Source organism: Lipomyces oligophaga (genome assembly GCF_038497815.1).
Source record: "Lipomyces oligophaga strain CBS 7107 unplaced genomic scaffold V1516scaffold_3, whole genome shotgun sequence".
Taxonomy (NCBI): domain Eukaryota; kingdom Fungi; phylum Ascomycota; class Lipomycetes; order Lipomycetales; family Lipomycetaceae; genus Lipomyces; species [Lipomyces] oligophaga.
This window is the reverse complement of record NW_027117787.1, coordinates 1-17,997: the sequence shown is the minus strand read 5'-3', so window position 1 is coordinate 17,997 and position 17,997 is coordinate 1. Positions and strand designations below refer to the sequence as shown.

The window sequence follows — 17,997 nt, the reverse complement described above, 5'->3', positions numbered from 1 at the left end:
ATAATTTACAAAATTTTCAGCGATTGATGGAAATTTCAGGACGGTAAGAGAGTGGCTGATTTCATGGTGATTGAGATGAAACTTAGCCAAATGACCAGAAGAACAAAACTATTTGCTCGCTGAATCTAGATTCGCAGCTTGCAGCGATGCAGCTCTGTTTTCATTTATCTCGGTAGCATTGAAGTATACGACAGATTCGCTTGGTTGACCAGCAATCTCCCGACGACTCCAGAAATCTTTCCAACGCGTGTCACATTCTTGGGTGACCCAGCAGCCGGCGAAATGCACGACCAAGTCACCCGAAAGCCAACCCATGCCCGATTGGCCAACAGAAATTGCATTAATTGTGCGTAAAGGTACAAAAGCAAAATGATCTTGCATACGTGGGTAGTTCATGAAGATATAATTGAGCGCGTCTTGCTCCATTCTGCTGAAGTTCATACTCAAAAACTGTGAATCTTGCCAGAAATTTAAAAACTGGAATGTCCATTCGGATCGGCGAAAAAGAATCGAACCTGCATTAACGCCATTATGGTCTTGTGCAAGAATGATGTCGATCTTGCGGGTGTTGATTGATTCGGGGACAGTGAATTTTGACGCAGATCCGTCAGGATACTTGATTTTTTCGCCGTACGTGATGCGAGCCTTTAATGATTCTGGATTTAGCAGATGACTAGCGAGATCAATCTGCGGAGTCATAATGATTGCGTCTGTATCCAACCACCAAACCCATTCTGCGGATGGATTCAAATTAAATGCCTCAAGAATGGCAGGCATTTTATACCAGACAGCTGGCCGTGTTAAAGGTGCATATTTCGATAGATTTATAAATTGATACGTGTAACCTTAAAAAAAATTAGAATATGAAGCAATGGACAGTAGAAAAAAGCATCAAGCATACCATGATAGGCGCAGTACTCCTCTCGATTCTCCTTCATGTTCTTAAACAAATCCGTGATAGCGCCATTGTGCCCTTGCCCGTCTGAGGCAGATAGTAAAACAATGCGTGATCCTTTCGGTTCCAATACATCATTTGCCTTATTCCGTATAGCGTCCAATCGTTCGAGATGGGTTAGCAAAGCCAGGTCTTGATGTGCGGTGTCCGACTCAGTTGAAGATGGGGAGTCGGTTATTGGCGCCGGCGACTTCCGTATTGGCTCTGCAATATCCTGGGTCTGTTTGTTTCTAAACGACGACATCAAAGAATTGAGACCCATATCGACAAGTGAAGGTCCCCATTTGCTTTCATCCGTCTGGCCCCGGTCGTCGACTTCGAAAGGTAATATAGGACCGGCGGGTGGCCGTTGAGATTTTGCTCCCAGATGAGGTGTTGATCGCAAGCTTAAAGGATCGACTTTGCTAAAGCTCAAAGACTTTGTGGTGGGAATAATAGGTAATTTAGAAGTCAAGGAAGATGCCTTCAACCGGAACTCGGACTCGATCTTGAACGGAACAAAATTGGCTGCAAGGAGAACGACTAGAGCGAGCAAAAGCAGGACCAATACTTGGGTCTTCCGGATCCAAATCGTAGCCATTTTGAATCTATGACATCAAAGTCAGCCTGGTATTGAATATCGCTGGACCAATCACAGCAAATACAATCCAGTAAGCACTCGAGGATGATGTTCAACGAGCCTGTAAAAATTAACTGACCAAAACAAATGAAAATACGCCTACTCCTCACAATAACTGACTTAACCTGCTTTTGGATAAGGTTTGCAGATAAAGTTTAGAGGTCAGGAGGATGCAATCAATACACAGGGAATCTCAAACGCGAGCAGAATGTATAAATTGGAAGGATAAAAATAGCAATCACGGGTTTCTCTATAGAATGGAAGAAGGTTGAAGAGCGAATAGAACTGAATTGAGCAGTCGGAGATTGGAACAGCGTGTACAGAGGCAGTTGGACTGACATCTGAAATTACTGGCTGCGTTCTTTGTTCTGTGCTGACCAGTCAGTGAGACTGGCGAGCGGTTGTGATAACAATCTAAAGGGAACGATGGCTGATCTGGATTAGCCATGTGTCATTGTGAGATTGTGAGATTTACTTTTAAGTAGTCAACCTTGTATGATGCTTACATAAATTTTCTGTTTTGAGCGAAATTATTGCTGTAGCCGTTCATGTACATTAGCAATAATGTATTGAATTAGTTTATTTTTACACCTCTGATGGCAAATATTTCATTATTGTCAGATAGCTCAAATGAAGTCGCTTTTAGACACTCGAAGGCTGCTTTATGAGCAGTTATTCACATTTACCAAAGTGATTGGCAACTCCAGACGGAAGCCCCCTTGCATAATAAAGCCTTTAGCTGTTTTCTTTTTCTCATCTTCAATCGCAGTCTGTGCAGAATAATGTGGAATCTCGTTGAAATTTATAGAGAGCCCATATATGAATCCTCAATAAAACTCCTTATAGACAAAGCGTTTTAGTTTTCAGACACAAAATGCGCGCGAACGTTCAACGTCGCTAAGAGTAGGTGAATTCAAGCGGCTTAGGCAAAGGTTGATGGCTCGATTTACAAACTACTATTCAGTTTACTTCCTTAATTTGTATCTATCGACCAGAAGAGAGGTTACAACATTAAAAAGGCTCCAAAAATGCGTTTACTCAATGTTCTGTACAAGTTCTAGTTACAATAGTACCTCAGTGCAAATCTGATACCATTGAAGTTGGTCGTGTAATATATATCTAACAGCCCTTCACGCTTATTTATGCGTACGACTCGTCAATACGGTCAATTTGAATGTGTAAAATAAATTTCCTCGGTTCAGTTATGGAATATAAGGTCCAAGGAGGTTTTTCTTCCGATTAACTTGTCGTCTAGCCGCCGTTCGACAGTTGAATTGTTTTGAGCTCAGCCTATCCGGGCATAATAATAGAGCATTGCGAACAGATAGTCCAAAATCTATTGGTTCAAGTCTCAAGATAACAAGAAGACGTCATTTAGTTTCCACTAATATTGCACAGAACATTCCAATCTGCCATTAACTCTGTAGAAATTACGAGATTAAACGATTTGAAGGAAGAATTAATATGGCCCAATTTTCAACCTGACCGGTAGTTTGATAATCTTAAGAAAACTGGCGAACAATGAATCAAAATATATATTTACGCTTCAGATATTCAACTCACTACAAAGAAAACTGAAACAAGGACCTTAAATCATCTAAAACTGACACTTTCTTTTGAGGTTCCTCTTCTGAACCATCATCCACAGCATTACGCTGATCTCCAAGATAGTAATTAGCCTGGAAAAACGTAGCTATCAAAGAACAGAACAATATCCCCAGGGCTGGCGCAAACAAATAATAACTCACTTCCTTGTAAGCCTTAATAGCGCCTTCCCGAATTTCAGATCCAAACGGATTCAACACTATCAAATCTATACTTCCATAATATTGCAAAACGTCGGCATCAGAAACCGAACTTGGTAAATACTTGCGCAATGCAATAACCATCTTGTTTTGCCAAATCACCGCTGCAATAGCATAACCAATCGATGCAGCAAGACTACTCAACAGATTCAATATAGACATCGCAACTCCTAGATCGGAATGTGGTACACTAGCTTGTAACGCAACTGTTGCTCCGAGAGCAGCAAAGGCGCCGCCCATCCCAGTAAGAACCTGATTCGCAGCCAAAGCACCGAGACCGGTTGCGCCTTCTTTGCCATTCAGCAAAATACCAGAACCAATAATCGAAATGACCATTCCCAAGATTTCCCAAAGCTTATAGCGATGCGTATATCGGAATACCAATCCGGCAAACGTGCTGAAAAAATATAACGATACGGCATAAGCATTATTAAAATATGACCAGTTCTTCAATGAAAAATCTCGAACAACATATGTGTATGACGAAAAGTAAAGTAATGCAATGTCATTGCTGATAGCGTAGAAAAAATTCAAGACAACTGCGCTAATAAAAGTTCGGTTCCAGTCTTTTTTAGGAAATAGTGGAAAAGGAGAAAACCAAATTTCATAAGCCACAAAAGCAAACAAGAGAACTCCTCCAACGACAAACATAGCAATAAGGCTGGGGTTCTTCCATCCATTTTGAGCGCTTGAATACAATGAAAGAGGCAAAAGCAGCAAACTGAAACCAAAGCCCATTAAAAGGAGGCCCAAACCGTCAACTTCAAGAAAACCATTGTAAATCAGTTTTAGAACATGCCGCTTCTCAGTTTTATGCGTTTTGTGAGGATTGAAAGTTTTATCAGCTTTGGCCTCATAGACTAGCATAATGACAAGTGCTGGAATGGCAACGACAGGCATCATTATTGCAAACATTCCGTATCCCCATCGCCAATTTGCTACTTCAAGGTCTGCAACGATCAAAGACGCAAACCAGCAATTATATATATATGGCGTTCCAAGCAACCCGTTTACAAACCCTCTCCATTTCAATGGAGACAAGTCCGCAACCACAAGTGCATTGAGAAAGTCAATTCCAGAACTGCCAACAGAAGCCATCGCTGCTCCGACAATATAAGCTGATATAGAATTACTTGCGGCAACAATTATCGAGCCGAGAATCATAAAAATCAAGACAATCAGGTAGCAAAACGGGCGCGATATACTGTCTGCAATTTTTGCAATAAATGGCTTGCACACTGCCGAAATGATGCTGGTAGCAATGCTGAGACTTGCAAGACCTTCAGAATGTTCCGAATATGACGAGGTAGCAAGCGGATCCAAAGAAGTGACAATCGAATATCTCAAAGCCAGACACCATGAAAGAAGATAGATCGAGAGATAGAGACTTGAAAGAAGAAGTAAGCGATTACTCTGAGAATTTATGTAGCTCATGAATTGTTCGGTTCGCAGTGCTCCACGTAGCTGATTGACTTCTGGGTCATCACTGCTACTCTCATGGTCAAGATCTTTTGAATTATTAATTTCTGAAAGAACCTTTTCGGATGGGCTCTCGCTATCCACTTGGTCAGACTTCTCTTCTATTTCCTTCATCTTGTAAATCGTAAAGGACGACCAAATTTTCAAAAAAACTGTGGAACCTTGAGTCGAACATTTTGAATCATATATGTAGCTCGATGTCTCATGAAATTTAAGTAATACACTGATTGCAACATGGGAGGAAGCCCGCTGCGTTTGGATCGAGCAAATATCTCGCCATTATGAGAATTTATTTGCTCGCACACGGTTACCGCATGTCCCAGGCTCCATGCTTCTTGTCCCAGCATTAACATCAGCATCAACAGAGCTGCCTGAGAAAAAATAAAGGGGCTCGAATTTTCTCTTCTATCTGTAATAGAGGCCCATATAACGAGCAAAATAGCTCGCATTGATTACGTGATTGCGTGATTACTGGCATGACTGTGTTTGACTGTATAATTCTATCCTGAATATGCTCACATATTTCTTCCGCGGCCAATTTGGCTATCAGTCCATGAAAAAGAAATCCAGCAATTGTAGTTCTTATTTGAGTTGCGTAATAATTCTAAGGACGAAGTCCGTAGTCTAGATTCATAGGGAGCTCTTTGATGCTAAGCACTATTAGATATTGGGAATTTTATATTCCCAAACAGTGCTAGTTTTGACTATTGAGGTGTAGGCTCAAACAAAGATGACTAGTCGCTCCCCAGTCCGGGCAATGGGCAGTCAAGAGATGCTCTAAGAACTAGACCAAAGTAGTATATCAGTATACCTACTTAGTCCGTCGGAGATGAAAGCTCCTCTGTAGGCAATCAATATTATTGTTGCCGACTTGGGTTTAATATTCTCTCGAATACTCGCGTTACTGACTTACAGCTCTTTAGTTGTAGTTTCTGCAGCCAATTTTACCCAAATTGTTCTCAGTTCACTAGAGCGCTACAGCTCTACTACTCACCCCAGTGGAGAGGATAGTAATTCTCATGCCTCACTATATAGTGCTATCTGATTGCGACGGACGAGGGATGCTTAACCACTCTAAACAATTTGCTGTTATTCATTACTAGAACGCTCTCATGTAAAACAGAAAATTCCATATTCTGACTCAAAAACTTCATAAATTAAATGTCTAACTTTTCTAATCGCTTCGAGCATTTTTGAGTAGAAAGTATGGAGATATGCCTCTCCACTTATAATTCCATATGACTCTTAAAAGCCAGCTTAAAATCAGAACTGGGACTACCTTGGGACTGACTACGTTGGGACTAGATGTGTAATTTGCAGAAACAATGGAAAAGTTCCTGCCGTGCATAAGCTGTAGTGATAATTTGAGCATAAAGGGAATCACCTATGATTCAATTTTATTCGTTCTCACGTCCTACTATAGATTGAAGCTTATTTCTCACAGAAGCAAAATAGGTTTTTGATCCTAGTGGAGCAGTTTTGAATGAAAGCTCAGCTGTATTTCCAATATGTCTGCTGCTTCCCTCCCATACGCTGAACCAAATATTCGTACTATTCTAATCCAATCTTGTCTGATCTTGCTTCTCAATATTGTTAACTTTGTCCTCGACAAGGCTCTTTATTGTGGACTCATTGGTCAATTTCTTTTGGGAATTGCCTGGGGTACTCCAGGAGCCAACTGGCTAGATGGAGAAGCGCAAAACGTTTTTGTTCAACTAGGCTATTTAGGTCTGCTGTTGATGGTTTATGAAGGCAAGTCTCTATCTAAAATCTCCAATCAATATAACAAAATGCTAACCCATTAGGTGGTTTGTCGACATCACTGAAAGCTCTTAAGGCTAATTTCGTTCTCTCCTGCTTGGTCGCTCTCACGGGAATTTGCTTTCCTATTGGATTTTCGTTTGTTCTTCAGCGATTGATGCGTGCATCCCCACTTCAAGCCTTTTCTGCCGGTGCTAGTCTTTGCTCGACCAGTTTAGGAACTACTTTTGCTGTTCTTGGAACCACAGGATTAGTTCGATCTCGATTAGGCGTTGTGCTTACTGGAGCTGCAATGATGGACGACGTAGTTGGACTTGTTATGGTTCAAATAATTTCCAATCTGGGCAATGCCAAATCAGCTTTTAGCTACTCTGATATCGTACGACCTCTTCTAGTTTCCATTGCATTTGCTATCTGCTCCCCTCTTGTATGCAATTTCTTCGTGCGTCCTGCTACCGTCTGGCTTAATGGCATCAGAGAGCAAAATCCAAGTGGATATACCAATTTAGCGTTATCGAAGTCACATACGAGCCTTTTGATACATATTTTTGTTTTAATTGGTCTGGTTGCTGGTTTTTCCTATGCAGGAACATCTAATCTTTTTGCGGCATACATTGCAGGTGCATGTATTTCTTGGTGGGATGAAGCTGTCCCTCACCCAACCTTTTCAAGCAATAATTATGTATTTTCCACAGGCTCAGCAAACCTTGTGACTGTCGAAAAGCTTGATGCACGATCTTCTGATCTACACAAATATCAGAAATCAAGTGAATCAACTGAAGATCTCGAATCAATGTCATCAGGTTTACATATTTACTTAAGATACTATTCACAATCAGTGAATACGATATTAAGGCCACTGTTTTTCGTAAGTATTTAGTGGTCTTGGGTAATTGACTTTATTTTAACGGAATAGGCATCAATTGGATTTTCCATACCAATAACAGACATGCTTAGAGGCGCCATCATCTGGAAAGGATTAGTGTACGCCTCTTTAATGATTATAGCTAAGCTGGTATGCGGGTTATGGCTTCTTAAATTTTCCATGTCAACTACTTTTGTAAAGAGAGTGATATCTTGGATGAAAGGGTCAAAGATCTCATATTTGTTCAGTCAGACTTCAAAGTTCAATTCTTCCTTGCCTCCAGAATTTAGTGAGACTGATCCGGAACCTTTGCAGGATCAAATATTAGAGATCTCAGAAGTAAATCAACGCACGCCTTCCGCAGAGCATATAGAATCAGTGGAAAGTAAGTCTCGTTCAATTTATCCGGCTTCAATTCTTGGTTGGGCCATGGTGGCACGAGGAGAGATAGGGTTTTTGATTTCGTCAGTTGGCGAAGCCAATGAGATTTTTCGTCAGAATCCAAAGAGTCAACAAAGTTCTGATATATTTCTTGTCGTCACTTGGGCGATTGTGCTTTGCACGATAGTGGGGCCTCTTGCTGTTGGTTTACTTGTCCGTCGAGTCAACAAGCTTCAGGGAAGTAAGGGACGTGAGAACACACAAATTAGAGGAGATGTTCTGGGAAAATGGGGTGCTTTTGCAAATCAGAATGGGGATTGAAAAGTAGGAACTCTATGCTGGCGAATGTGAGGGTTTTTTCAAGCTCTCTGAGATATTTAACTGCAGAACGCTAAATCGCTGCTTTATTTGCCTGGCAGATTCTTGTCATTACTGGATTATCAGCCATATAACGCGTCTTTATGATATTACTGGAGCCAAGAACATTTTCAATCAAGGAAAGTCACAAAAACAATCAGTATTATATTTCTAGTAGATATATATCAGAGTGATAGGTACGCTTATTTCATCTCAAATGTTTCGATTGGAGAAGTTTCCAAGTCTGCAGCATAGTTTGGTTCGATTGCAGACTTCATGAGGTACCAAGAAAGGCAAATAATAAGTACCAATAACATGCAAATAGCATCAAAAACGAAGATTGTCCACTCATGGGTAAGTAAGTAGCCGGATTGACCCGCACCATATTCAATAGCTCTAACAACGTTTCGAATAATGATTAGGGCACTCACGAGATAGAGGCTAATGAGCAATTTTTGCCAGTGTATGCCCCCTTCAACCGAATAAGCAACGTTTCTCATACGGTAGTGGAAGATTAGCGCAACAACAACAAAGAATGCAAAAAAGATGATCTGAAGGACAAGTCCAGCAAGAATTATTTTCTGATAGTTTTGTGTTTGAGAAGCTGAATCTGATCGAGCTAGAAGACCAGCTCCAGCACCTTGAATAAAGAAGCAAATGACATCACTCGTTACGAAGATTCTCGTAAGCCATTTCCGAGGCACGACAGTGCGACTTTCTCCGTGAATCCTGGAAATAATACGGCCAAGAAACATGTATGCGGAGGCCGCTATTAAGACTGGAGCCACGAGGATGAGCACTGCCTGTATAGAATAGACAGTTATACCATCAGTATTGTAATGACAGTATGTTCGGCAGCCATATCCAACGACTTCGACTGTGGTAAGAATTAGCGAATAAAATTTTCGAATTGAAGAATCTTGTTATTTTAAAGGTTTATGAAGTGACTTACAGACTCCTCCAATAAGCAGCGGAATGCAGAACAAAGATCGCTTCCTGGTTATATAAACGAGGTGTAGGAGGCATAAAATGAGAAACAGAACTGCTACAACAATATTGCCGGGGACTGAAGGGTAATAATACCAGAGCTGATAGCCACCACTTAGCGCAGGTGGAATATCTGACATTGCAAGTGCTGTAGGCTTCGAATTACTCTAGAAATTGAAATTGTCTCGAATGTTGAGGAGTCTAGCGAACAAATTTATGGGCTAATTCGGATCTGTGGATTCAGGACAAGATTACAAGCTGTTTATATATTCGCTCCTTGCACAGCAAATCTACAATCTAGTTCTTTTACGGGCCGTTTAGTTGAGTATCTTTTTGGAATTTTTATCGAAGCCAAACCACTGCACTCTGACAACTGCTTGATCTGTGTCGTTGCTCCGCCATTGTTGATGTGCCGCCCGAATACGCGTATCGCACAGGGCTGAATATTGAACTTTAAATTGTAGACAAGGAACGATATGGACCTGGACGAGCGTGAGGCGCTCCTCACTGAACAATGTGTCCGTTCCAAAGAATAATGAAAAATACGCGTATTACTAGTGCTTGCATTTTTGGTTCCAATTTTCTAGTCCGATAGATTAGTTGAGTCGGCGCAGCAGCCGTTGATGCTGACTGGGGAGTTACGTCGGCAGGGCTGTCTAGTTCGCAGCTCACGGGTATAAATGCTTGTTTCGTTTTATAGGGTTCGCTTCTGTGAATTTGCTGTCTAAATATAATGATAGTACAAAAACCATAGTCTGGATATCTAACATTAAACCTGTAAGGCTGAAAATCCAAACGCCCGTCACTTTCTTCACTTTGATGGTGGCCAATCTAGTAAAGCCGATTTGCAGATCCCGATAGCAAAGTTGCCCTGCTAATGGACGTGTTTGTCTGTCCACGTACAAGGTCTTAAATGTACTTAGCCAGTTGAAGATAACATATGTCTCGAAGGTCCCACCGGAAATCCAAGACCGGCTGCTTGCGCTGTAAGAGACGTCATATTAAGGTGAGTTTTGAACATGTACGCTCTGAATTTGATTCCTGTCTGGCTCGTAGCTAAAATATTTTGTGTTAGTGCGACGAGCATCGACCAATTTGTATAAACTGCACAACCGCGGGTTTCGAGTGCATTTTTCAGCATGCTGTTGGAGTCTCTGCTGTTGATGAATCAAGAGCATCTCAGCTTAATGAGGTGAGATTGGCTATCGACAACAAAATAGTTTCTACTCCGGTAACTACAAGAGATGGACTGGTCGAAATCAATGTTCTTGACCTTCAGCTTTTTCATCATTTTATTTCAGAGCTGACGTTTCTGTTCTGGTCTACCACTGAATATAAGGAGAAGTATAAAGAAATTCTTGTATCCAATGCTCTTAAACATCAATATCTAATGTCAGAGCTTCTCGCTTTTTCTGCACTACATATGAGTGACCAGATGCCGGAATTAAAAAAGTTCTATCGGGAGGTTGCAACGTCGTATCAGAATCGTGCTCTGTCGAGCTTGAAGGAATGTCTTGATAGTTTGGACGAGTCGAACTGCATTGCTGTGCTTTTGCTCTCAAATCTAATCGGATTGCATTCATTCCGTGATGTTTTCGCTTCACTATCGGAGTCTAATCATTTCAACGAATTTTTAATCAGGCTCACACATGTCATTAATCTTCAGCGTGGAATACGGGCTGTTATGTCTCCCCGGTGGAAGTGGTTTTGGTCAAGTGAAATAGGGCCAATAATCCAGAACACCTATAACATCAGGCAGCAGTCTGCAAAAATGAATGGTTCAGAAACTGAAATGCTCAAGCAATTTATTCTCTCAAGTGACCTCAAAGATTCTACTCGTGAGCTGTTTTTAGAAACGATTAGGAATCTTCAAATAGATTTCAATCAACTCAAACTGTCTGCTGATCCAGAGCCAACTTCGGCACAAGGTTTATTTGCATGGGTGATCACCTTGTCTAATGAATTTATTATTTTATTAGAAGCTGAAATGCCGGAGGCTCTCTTAATTCTCTCTTATTTCGGAGTGATTTTGCACCGGTATCGAAACTTCTGGCTAGTTCATGATGCCGGTAGAGTTCTTGTGAACTTTGTGATTAGCCGCCTTGGGTTGAGCTACTCTCCTTGCCTAGTTTGGGCTGATGAACAAACAAAACTAGAGCGCAGTAATGGTAACCATGAAGTCAGCTGAATTAACCGCGATTAAGCTACGCAAGTCGATTGTCGCGATAAATGCTTGGAATTTAAAAAAATAACAGTTATTTGAGTCTGTCAAAGTAGAATTTCACATTGAATATGCTGAATTTTTCTACTACTGGCTGGCTATTGGTGCATATCGGATACTATAAATTCGTTAAAATTTATTTTTTTCGCTGAATTTAAAGCTTTAAATTGTGCAATCAATTTTTGGCAGAAACTATTAGGGATCTTTTTTTCTTCCGGGCCTGAGTATACTTACTCAAATAATCATACGCACCTTCAATCCACAAGTTTCAATATGTATCATTTTTAAGTATCATTTACGATGTGGAAAGCGTTTTGATAGTGCTGATATTATTCTGGCAAACTTACGATAAGGCGAGCAATATAATTATCAATTCTATTCACATTCAAGCAGGAAGATATATTTAATGCAGCATTGAAGATATATGGTAATTGCTGCTTCTCATTCATAGTTTGTGACATTGATTAAATCTGAATTTTTAATCAGCTTAGACTTAACGTGTTGTTTTGGATTAGGGTTGAGTTGGATGATCTAGTACGACAATCATTCATGAATATCTGCAAAACCGTATTCTTTGTTGTACTACTTCAAAAATTTTGTAACAGCGGTTATGAAATTTGTTTATATAAATCTATTGAACATTACTATGTTTCTGCAGTCTTATGTTTCAAAACATAACTGTGTGTGTACTAGACTGGTCTACTTATTCAAGTGGATATAAGTTAGTAAAATTTGTGCATTGGGCCTGACTTGATATAGATTTTAGGCAGATAAGTTTTACAGCTCCTTTATATATTCTTGATGCTATTGGATTACCAGTTCTCTTGCTCCACTAATTTATGGTTTGGTCCAACCTTAGATAACTCGTAAGCAACTGTTGATTAGATTGAATGTCTACAATGGACTTTGATTCAACTCCGTCCTTTCTCTATTTAATATGATAAAACACACTTATGTTTGCTCATCTCAGGTACTGCTCCTACTTGCACGAAACACAATTGTTCCATAAATCACCTTCTTAATGTTACAGTCACTCTGCCGTCCAATATCAGCTGTCTAACTAAGCAAGTGCGTCACTTGATGATATACGAACCGCTATTAAGCGATTAACGTTCTCGTATTATGAAAAAAAAAACTATAATAATATTAAAATTGCGCTAATCAGTATTTGCACTTGACAATAGACACATCCATAGTCTATATATGTTTACAGTATATCCTTGCCATAAAAGTTTTCTCAAGGATTCACAGACAAGTCTGCGGATAGTCGATCCCGCTTTAGTATATGTTCTCGTAAAAAATCAGATAACATTTCGGAAATTACCGCGAAGACAAAACCAACCAAAAGTCAACATAATGCATGAAGGCTAAAGAACATATACTTCGCTGTCTTCACAAATTTCGGTTTCATCAATCGAGTCGGTGAACTATCATAGAACGGATTGTCTAGCAGGACGCGATTGACCATAATTGTGAGCTCCCGCGATGTGAACCTCTTCCGAAGAATTTCGTATGAGGAAGCTGTCAGGGATGAAGGAAGTAAAAAATAATATAAAAAAAAAGGCTAAGAAGCATGACAAAATACCATATACAAGCGATACATCACGCCATCTCGCGCGATCTCCGGCCTTACCCAAACTAATGACAGAATAACCAAGAAGATTGTATAGAAGATCAACTAATGCAGACGTTGGCAAATATAGAAATCCTATAAGCTTGAGATCATGAAATGTAAGAAAAGGCCTGATTCTGAGAATGAAAATAGCAAAAACAGTGCTTCCCAGAGAAATGATAGCCTGTGTCACGTAAAGCTCGGTAACGTTTGTAATCCAGTACTGAGCAACTAAAGCTAGTCCGGCTGCAAATAAGAGAGCACTAGGCAACTGACGAGGAATAGACTTGATCGATAGAACATTTGAAAGAATAAGACCGATGTAAAAGAACAAGAATGTTATTAAAAAAATGATTTTACGGGATTGCTCAGAAATATCCAGATCAGTGCATAGAAATGAAATAGCCAATGGCGGCAGCCCTTTGGAGTCCGAACAAAATGAAAAGAGAGAAAAAAGCAATATAGAAAATACTTTGAAATAGACCTTCTGCATAAGCAGATGCTCTTCTCTCAAAGACCACCGGGCCTGGACGTCGAAGGGAGGAAGCTCATTGTAAAGCTCATTGAGCCCAAGTGCCTCAGACTTCACCGGATCATCAAAAATGGATTGCCGAGTTGCAACACAATCTATATACGGCTATTTCTGAAAGATGAGGTCCAGGAACGGAATTTTGACGGAACTTCAGACAATTCAGGCCAGTCCTTTGGAATGCTGAGGCTATTGACATCCTCTCCACTTAGAGCCTCTCTGTCAGCCTCGGTGAGAATAACCTCGAAATCATCAAATTGAATCGACATTACTGATTTTAAACGCTTTTTTTCGAGATTAAAAGCAAGCGATGGCCAAAAAATTGGATAAATGAAATATTATAATTCATACGTACCGTTTAAGGTAGTATAAACTCCTCGTGTAATCTTTATTTCGTCCCTCTTACAGCCTCACCGTACTGGAACATCTGTCTAAAACATAAGCGGCTTGGTTGTTCGATTCTCAGTAGTAGATCCCAGTTGTCTTTTAATTTAGTTGCGGAATAACTCCCAGACAAGATCAGGCGAAAAATATGTCAAACTGTTCTTATTACATTCCCCGATAGAAGTTTTTATTAACGGATGGTTCAGTACGAACGCTTAACTTAATAGAAAACTTTCACAATGAAATGTTTAAAAATTTCGCAACTGCCCAAATGTACTTCATTCAATCGTCGATTGCGAACAGTCTGCAAGGTAGCTCGATAATTTATTTTCTCGCAGTTAAGTGTAAATGTTTGGCTAAACTATAATGACTCTATTTTTTGATCGTCATTCTATTTCAGGAGGTAGACGAGGCCAACGAAATGACACCTCAAGCCATATTAAATCTCCTTGAAACGTCCATTGGGGAAGGTTCTGTCATATGCAATCTGCCGAGACTTCCACAATTACCCATGGATTTTAATTTTAGATATGAGTGACCTATTTGTGTCCTTATACGAGAACCAATCAAATCTGCAGCGAACACAATGGAAATCCTCATTTGGATTGAAGAAACGCAAACCAAGAATTTAGCTAGCTAAACACACTATTGCTCCGAATAGGCTAATCTGTCCATAATTGCCCTCAAATCTTCAAGAATCCCCTTACGAAAGACAAGTTCCTCATCTAGTGAAAATTGAGAATTAAAGTACAACATCAATTAGCTACTCAACTCATTTTCTAACTTCAACATACGCAAACTGTCTGCCCAAAGCTTCTTCTGACACTCAGTATCGTAAGCACATTCTGCATAACCAGGACCCCAACGCCCACTGTTTGGATCGTACGGCCCAGCAAGCTGGCAATCCTCCAAGTACTTTCCGCCTTGATGTTCCAGTTCCTTTGCAACAGCAGCCCACACTGTCGTAGCTGCTCCTTGTGCAGGGTTTTTCAAATAGTCCTGCAAAAATTCATTATCTCCCCATGCAGCTTTCTCCAATATAAGGTTGTAGAAAAATCCTATGTAATCCGTAATCTGCTGTAGTAGTTAAGCGCCGCATAGGATTTCAAATGCGCAATCAAATGCAGTCACCGTAAAAACTAATTAGGGATTGATTTAGGAATAGATGAAATAGAATAAGGTTAACAAAACGATGGATTCGGGAATCGGATCTGATAATACATAGGGTATGGAAATTTAAGCATTGATCAGAGGAAATTAGTAAAGTAATGAAATGGAAGCAGGGTAAAGCAGGGTAAATATTAATTAGGTGAATGGAATCTTTTGGGTCAGAATCGATATTAAATTTCGTATTTAAAGTTTTAAAAAATAAGACATGGTTGGATAATTAATAATTCAAATCGCCTTTTCATCCCTAACGAAAATAATATAAATAGATCTCTATTTTCCCTTGGAGGGTGGTAAGGTTAAATAGGGTGGAATTCCCTTTAGGGTATTTCATCTTTATTATACTAGGGTGAGGGCACGGTTTTCGAATCCAAGTCGGCCAATTCTTGTTCGTTTGCGCCCATTCAACTCCACTTTTTTCCGCTTTTTGTTGTTTTATTTATTGAATAGCGATTGAAACAATTTATGAAATGGTTTTCAACACTACCGAGCAATCCAAGTTATTGCCATAACGGACCAATCTATCCCGGCCGGGGCAAGGGCATCGGCGTGATTTTGAAATATAAATAGCCGTCTGCGCTCCCGACTCCTCCCTCTTTCGCTTTGTTTCCTGGACCATACAATTTCTACGAATCTGCTAATAATTTGGTTTGGTTTGGTTGGTTTGGTTTGGTCAGTATCATGCGTTTGCTTCACATATTGGTTGCTATTAATACTAACTAGACTTATTAGCTTACACTTGGAGTATATATTTCCCCGTCGAATGGTTTGAATTGTCTGAATGATTTGTTTATTTTATATACTGTTTTACAGGTAGCTGACTAGGTATTTACGTTGGTTTTTATTTGTTTTTATTTACGTTGCTTGTCGCGTGTCTATATATCCAATACATGGCTAATCGGATCGATCATGGAAATTGGTATCGTTGCAGATTTTAGAGTCCGGTCTCGAGTTTTTGCCTGGAATGTGCTGATTTACTTTAGTTATCTAGGTTTTACTTTTTTTCTTTTTTGGCGAACAGGCATTCTCAACTGCCTAAATATCTGAAAGCTAATATTATTTAGGAATAGATATGCATGCAGTATTGTTTTGGGTTTGTGGGTTAGTTAAATCTGGTATGTACTGTGTTTGCAATCATTTATTTCTATTCAATTGCTAATTTATTCAGCTTGATTACTCGATCATCTACACTCTTAATCGGCTTGGAAGTCAAAACGGTGAATGAAAGCGAATGAAAGCGAGTGAAACGATTGGATATGAAAAGAAACGAAAGGTTCTAATAATACACGATGGCTGTCTATACCAAGATAACGCTATATCAATATACCAATATATGAAAAAGTCAACTGGAAGAAACCTAGTTATATATATTCATTTTCATTTGATTTATAGATTCTGTTGGTCAACTAATAGCAATTTAGTCAGTTCTTGATTTTACGTGACATTGATTACAGATTCGTAATCATTTGTTGCATTCAATTATTTGACAAATACGTTTACCCGTAAGAAATGCAATTACAATACACAGATAGTTAAATATTGTGACATTATCATTCATTTATGAATAATACTTGTTCAGTATAGACAAGTTTGTATCAGTAGTACAAAATTAGACTATGGTTGAATTGAATAAATGAAATACTAAGAATGATAGCTCAATCACTCGTAAACATAATGTAATTGAAATATAATTTATAATTTTAAATAATACTTGTTTGAATCATTCCATTATTCTGCATTATTTTGCATTTACTTGACAAAATTCATGGAAATAATCCAACAATAAAAGTTGGTCGTCATAATTGTACGTGAAAGCGCAAAGTGCAAAGACAAAAAGTTGGGTAACAGGCAGATAAATTGAAATTTGTTTGACTATTTTGCGATTATATTCATGCAATGCGGGTTTTAATTAATTGTAGACTCCATATATATATATTTTCTAATTTCCTTAATTCTATAATACGAATAAATAAGACAGGTCTGAAACGGTTTGATAGAACGACTTTGACCAGGCTTTGCTTTATATATATAGCCATGACATCCTCGACAAGCCCAACATCGATAGGCTGGCTCACTCAGTCTACACAAAATTTCAGATGTCTTTAAATCTATATAAAGTAGTGGTGGATCAATACGAAACCAAATAATTCGATATGGAGGCAAGTCGAAGCACTTTATTCTTCCACAATGTCAAATACAACATCGTTATTTGCCAAATGTGCAATGTTGTGTGTCAAGGCGATATCGCAGGACATTTGAAAAACTTCCATCGCAAATTAATGGACAGACAAGCTAAAGAAGAACTACGGAGAAAGTACAATCGAATTACAATGCAGACGGATCCGCAAACATTTGAATATCCAGAAGATGGTTGCGAGCCAATTGAAGGACTTCGACCGTCAAAAGTATATGTGTGTCTGGCAGGAGAATGCGAATTTCGAACAGAAAACCTAGAAACAATTCAAAGACACATTGGCCGGACACACCAAATGAAAGCGAACGGAACGAGGTTCAAACAGATGGCAGGATATCGATTTTTCAAATGTGTCGGACGAGGAGTTGCTAGGAAGATTGTACTCGAACGTGAAAATGCACGAGAGGAAAAGGAGGGCGAGGACGAGGACGAGGACGAGGTGGAGATCAGTGGAGGATTGGAGATCAGAAAAATGAATTCGAGAGATCCAGAAGATCAACAAGACCAAGTAGCGAAATTTCTAATTGAGCAGAACGAAAACACGTGGGACGAGATATGTGCGGAACGGGACGAAGAGATGCAGACGGTTGATCCGAGAAACCATATCGGAGCAGCTCGCTGGGCCGCAGTTTCCCGATGGGACCGATATTATACCGGCCAGAATGTGAGATTGTTTGCAGA

At 39.6% G+C, this 17,997-nt stretch overlaps 7 protein-coding genes across 7 annotated transcripts; 3 read left to right on the top strand and 4 right to left on the bottom strand.

Moving 5' to 3' along the window:
• Window positions 1-108: 108 nt before the first annotated feature.
• Window positions 109-1,199, bottom strand: V1516DRAFT_623078 (galactosyl transferase GMA12/MNN10 family-domain-containing protein; the record flags this gene model as incomplete). The annotated part of the gene is made up of 2 exons (XM_066919609.1): window positions 109-845; window positions 902-1,199. The coding sequence occupies 2 exons, from the start codon at window positions 1,197-1,199 to the stop codon at window positions 109-111; spliced, it is 1,035 nt and encodes a 344-aa protein (XP_066777752.1).
• A 1,937-nt stretch (window positions 1,200-3,136) lies between these two features.
• V1516DRAFT_622153 (uncharacterized protein) lies at window positions 3,137-4,972 on the bottom strand (the record flags this gene model as incomplete). The annotated part of the gene is made up of 1 exon (XM_066919567.1): window positions 3,137-4,972. One exon carries the CDS (start codon window positions 4,970-4,972, stop codon window positions 3,137-3,139), a length of 1,836 nt encoding a protein of 611 aa, XP_066777751.1.
• Window positions 4,973-6,366: 1,394 nt separating this feature from the next.
• V1516DRAFT_695086 (Sodium/hydrogen exchanger family-domain-containing protein) lies at window positions 6,367-8,186 on the top strand (the record flags this gene model as incomplete). Its single annotated transcript, XM_066923975.1, has 3 exons — window positions 6,367-6,610; window positions 6,664-7,487; window positions 7,536-8,186. The coding sequence occupies 3 exons, from the start codon at window positions 6,367-6,369 to the stop codon at window positions 8,184-8,186; spliced, it is 1,719 nt and encodes a 572-aa protein (XP_066777750.1).
• Window positions 8,187-8,341: 155 nt separating this feature from the next.
• Window positions 8,342-9,738, bottom strand: V1516DRAFT_232921 (RTA1 like protein-domain-containing protein). Its single transcript, XM_066918773.1, has 3 exons — window positions 9,175-9,738; window positions 8,636-9,099; window positions 8,342-8,580 (listed from the first exon to the last, which is right to left on the bottom strand). The coding sequence occupies exons 1-3, from the start codon at window positions 9,347-9,349 to the stop codon at window positions 8,497-8,499; spliced, it is 723 nt and encodes a 240-aa protein (XP_066777749.1). The 5' UTR covers window positions 9,350-9,738; the 3' UTR covers window positions 8,342-8,496.
• A 411-nt stretch (window positions 9,739-10,149) lies between these two features.
• On the top strand, window positions 10,150-11,397 carry V1516DRAFT_663224 (uncharacterized protein; the record flags this gene model as incomplete). The annotated part of the gene is made up of 2 exons (XM_066920495.1): window positions 10,150-10,215; window positions 10,285-11,397. 2 exons carry the CDS (start codon window positions 10,150-10,152, stop codon window positions 11,395-11,397), a joined length of 1,179 nt encoding a protein of 392 aa, XP_066777748.1.
• A 1,163-nt stretch (window positions 11,398-12,560) lies between these two features.
• V1516DRAFT_700734 (uncharacterized protein) lies at window positions 12,561-13,840 on the bottom strand (the record flags this gene model as incomplete). Its single annotated transcript, XM_066924123.1, has 3 exons — window positions 12,561-12,951; window positions 13,016-13,679; window positions 13,724-13,840. The coding sequence occupies 3 exons, from the start codon at window positions 13,838-13,840 to the stop codon at window positions 12,779-12,781; spliced, it is 954 nt and encodes a 317-aa protein (XP_066777747.1). The 3' UTR covers window positions 12,561-12,778.
• A 3,435-nt stretch (window positions 13,841-17,275) lies between these two features.
• Window positions 17,276-17,980, top strand: V1516DRAFT_684563 (uncharacterized protein; the record flags this gene model as incomplete). The annotated part of the gene is made up of 1 exon (XM_066923566.1): window positions 17,276-17,980. A coding segment is annotated over one exon (705 nt), but the record flags the coding sequence as incomplete, so codon positions are not given.
• Window positions 17,981-17,997: the final 17 nt, after the last annotated feature.

Coding starts and splice junctions, on each gene's coding strand:
- V1516DRAFT_232921 (XM_066918773.1), bottom strand. CDS start 9,349: ATGTCAGATATTCCACCTGCGCTAAGTGGTGGCTATCAGCTCTGGTAT. Junction 9,100..9,174: donor GCTGCTTATTGGAGGAGTCT/GTAAGTCACTTC, acceptor TTCTTACCACAG/TCGAAGTCGTTGGATATGGC. Junction 8,581..8,635: donor TCGTGAGTGCCCTAATCATT/ATTCGAAACGTT, acceptor CCGGCTACTTAC/TTACCCATGAGTGGACAATC.